Genomic DNA, 3,103 nt, shown 5'->3' with positions numbered 1-3,103 from the left:
AATCTAAAAGTAGAAATGGGGAAAAGGGAAAGGCAGTTACAAAGCTTGTACTTTACTATGTTACAATTAAAGCATAATCTACAGTTTTATAAAATTTAAAAATGTTTTATTTCTGCCAGACCTTATAATGCACCTGACCCATTCCATTTCTTCAGGTGTTTTCTAAAGCAATTCTGAATAAATTCTTTAAAAACACAGAGGCAGCTTTTGTAGGAATACTTTTGGGTAAGCTTTTCCAGATTAATAGTCCTTGTAAAGCTAGCTGCTTTTCAAAAATTCTAAAGAAAAGGAAAAAATAATAAATTATAAATTGCTATTCTCCATTACCTTATGAGGTTGGTTGGAGGTAACATCTGATAGGGTTGTTGTGAACATTAAATGAGATAATGTAATGAGCTTAGAACAGCACCTGTTACTTACTTGTCAAGCTCTTAAAATTGGTCACTGCCATTCTCTTCAACACTGAGCAAATGATGGTGTGCTTTACCTTTGAGCTTTTGTACTTGCCATTCCTTTTGGCTGCACTACTCTCATCCTTCAGTTCTTGTCCAGGTTTCAGCTCAGAAGTAATCGCCTCTGGAAACTTACCTCCCAAGTCTGGAATAGATGCTGCCTCCTGTATGCTTTTTTCACACCCTGCACTTACCCAAAGCATGATATAGCATTTATCGTGCTGTGTTGTAATTAGGTCTGAATGCCGTCAGTCTTCATTGATAAAGTGGGATTTTGACTAAATGATCCCTGGAGTCCTTACAGAATTAAAGTTTTGTGTCTCTTCAGTCTCAGATCTTCACTCTATTCTGATTTTATTTTTAAGAACAAAAGCAAATTAGCCACTAGGGGGCGCCAATGAATAACTTTTCCAAAGAATGCAGTCACAAGCAAATGATAGTTTCTGTGGTTTCTAAACCTGGCCATGTGCAATAATCACCTGGCAGACATTTTTCTTTAAACAAAGTGACTGGCCAGGCTCAATGACTCACGCCTGTAATTCCAGCACTTTGGGAGGCCAAGGCAGGAGGTTCACATGAGGCCAGGAGTTCAAGACCAGCCTGGGCAATAGCAGGACCCCATCTCCGCAAAAGTAAACAGACAAATGAATGAGTGAACGAATGAATGAATGAAGCGAGACCCTATCTGTACAAAAATAAATGAATGAACAAATAAGTAAAAATAAGTTAAATGTAGTGACTGGGCTCGCGCATTCACATGACTGGGACCTGGAACCTAGGTCCTGTTTGGTCTCAGGTCTCCTTTGCACTCTTAAAAATTGTTGAGGACCCCATTTGTTTACATGGCTTAGAGCCATCAATGTTTATCATATGAGAAATTGTTTATTAATTAATTTTAAAACAGCCCATCTTTGGTTTGGTTTTTGTTTGTTTGTTTGGTTTTATTTTTAGAGATGGGTCTTAGTGCATTTGTTGCTCAGGCTGTTCTTAACTCCTGGATTCAAGCGATCCTCCTACCTCAGCCTACCAAGTAGCTGTTCATATGCTTATAACCACCAAATGATCACCACCATATAATTTTTCCTCCGTAAAATGCATTTAATGTGATAAGGATTAGTGAACAGCAAAACCAGTGTGAGATGTCAGTGCTGGACAGTAGATGAGACTAACTCACTACTACCCACCATTCTCAAAGAGTGTTTGATTTACGTTTACATCTCAGAAAATATTGTTACCTTAGAGACATAGGCTTTAGTGTTCTTAAACATTTTCAATTAGAGTATTAAATCTGTTAATATATATATATATAAAATCTGCTTTACTTGAGGGATTGAAGGAAGATTTATTCATGGGTATTTTTAGTGAAAGCGGGTCCTTCTGAGCTGTTGGCCCGTCATAGTTTTAAGAGCAGCGAAGCAGATGTGGGGAAGTCCCAGCTGATGGTCCGCTAGGCTGGGATCCAATTGGTGGCATTGCCTTGGGCAGCTCCCCGTGGTACAAGGTTCATTTTTTGTTTTATTTTCCACAGGTCTAGTAAGGAGGTAGCCACCACACTAGGAGATGATCCATTCCTAAGAGACTGGCTCCCACTAGCCAAACTGACAATGATCATATGGATAGATCAGAAAGTTTGCTTACTAACTTGTAGTGAGAACTGTAACTCTCATAGACCAAAATGATTGTGTTAGTATGACCAGTGTAGAAAACCAAGATACTAAATTATACTCGAAATGTCTCTTAGTGACTGTGGACCATACCCTGCGATCCTGGTGCGTTCCTCTTCCTTGGAGCGTTACCTGGCTGGAGTTTATATGCCAATCAGTCAAATGCTCCCCTTAAGCAGTAATGTATAAGTACTCCCAAGCGTTTGTTCTTTATGTTTCTCTTTTGTTAGATGTTGTGTGATGAGCCATCTTTAAATCCAGATACAAACTAATTACTTTGTCAGTTTGCATATGATCACATTCTACTCTTTTCTTTCTAGGGTTATTTGATGTCACATATTCCTAAAACTTCTGTCACACATGGACAGGCAGTTTCTTTCATTATTTCAATTTCACAAATGCCTAAGTCTGATTTCAGTGTCATTCTCAAAAAATAACATTAACCCTAGTTTTTTGAGTTACTTCACAATCATCCCTACTGCAGCATTCACAATCTCTTTCATTTACTGTCTAATTTGGTCCTAAGTTCTCTGTTGATAGTAGTATTTTTGTTACAGACAACCAAGAAGAAGAGGATGACGGCTTGGGAGTTGATCTCTCTTTCATTGGCTCTCATGCTTTTGCTCGAATGGAGGGAGATATCGATAAGCAAAGAAAACTGATCCTTCAGGGACAGTTGTCAGAGGCAGCCCTGCAGAAGCAGCATCAAAGAAAGTAAGGCAAACCCCTTTGGACTGTTAGACACATAAGGACGTGAGAAAAAAGAAAGGGACTTTACATCTTTGAAGTGATCTGCATGCATGTATACAGGATGCATTCTAATTTATTTTTCATGACAATCCTGTCCTCATTTTGTGAATGCAAAAACTCAAGGAAGTTATCAGTGATCATGGTTAATATGTGATGTAGCCAGTGTTCAGATGCTTGTCTGATTTCAGAGCCCCTGCTCTGTCTTCTGTAATTGCAGTGCACCTCCATGCGAGGTTA

At 38.8% G+C, this 3,103-nt stretch overlaps 1 protein-coding gene across 1 annotated transcript in view; it reads left to right on the top strand.

The window, feature by feature from the left end:
* Nucleotides 1–3,103, top strand: part of GDAP2 (ganglioside induced differentiation associated protein 2) — a 138,555-nt gene that overhangs the window by 63,561 nt on the left and 71,891 nt on the right. Inside the window, exon 6 of the mRNA XM_012643423.1 lies at nucleotides 2,674–2,830. Coding sequence (XP_012498877.1) covers nucleotides 2,674–2,830 — 157 coding nt within the window. The remainder of the gene's footprint in view (nucleotides 1–2,673; nucleotides 2,831–3,103) is intronic.

This window comes from Propithecus coquereli, unplaced genomic scaffold (assembly GCF_000956105.1).
Source record: "Propithecus coquereli isolate 6110/MARCELLA unplaced genomic scaffold, Pcoq_1.0 Scaffold197, whole genome shotgun sequence".
NCBI lineage: Eukaryota > Metazoa > Chordata > Mammalia > Primates > Indriidae > Propithecus > Propithecus coquereli.
Note: the sequence above shows the minus strand (reverse complement) of the source record. Positions and strands in the feature narration are given on the sequence as shown.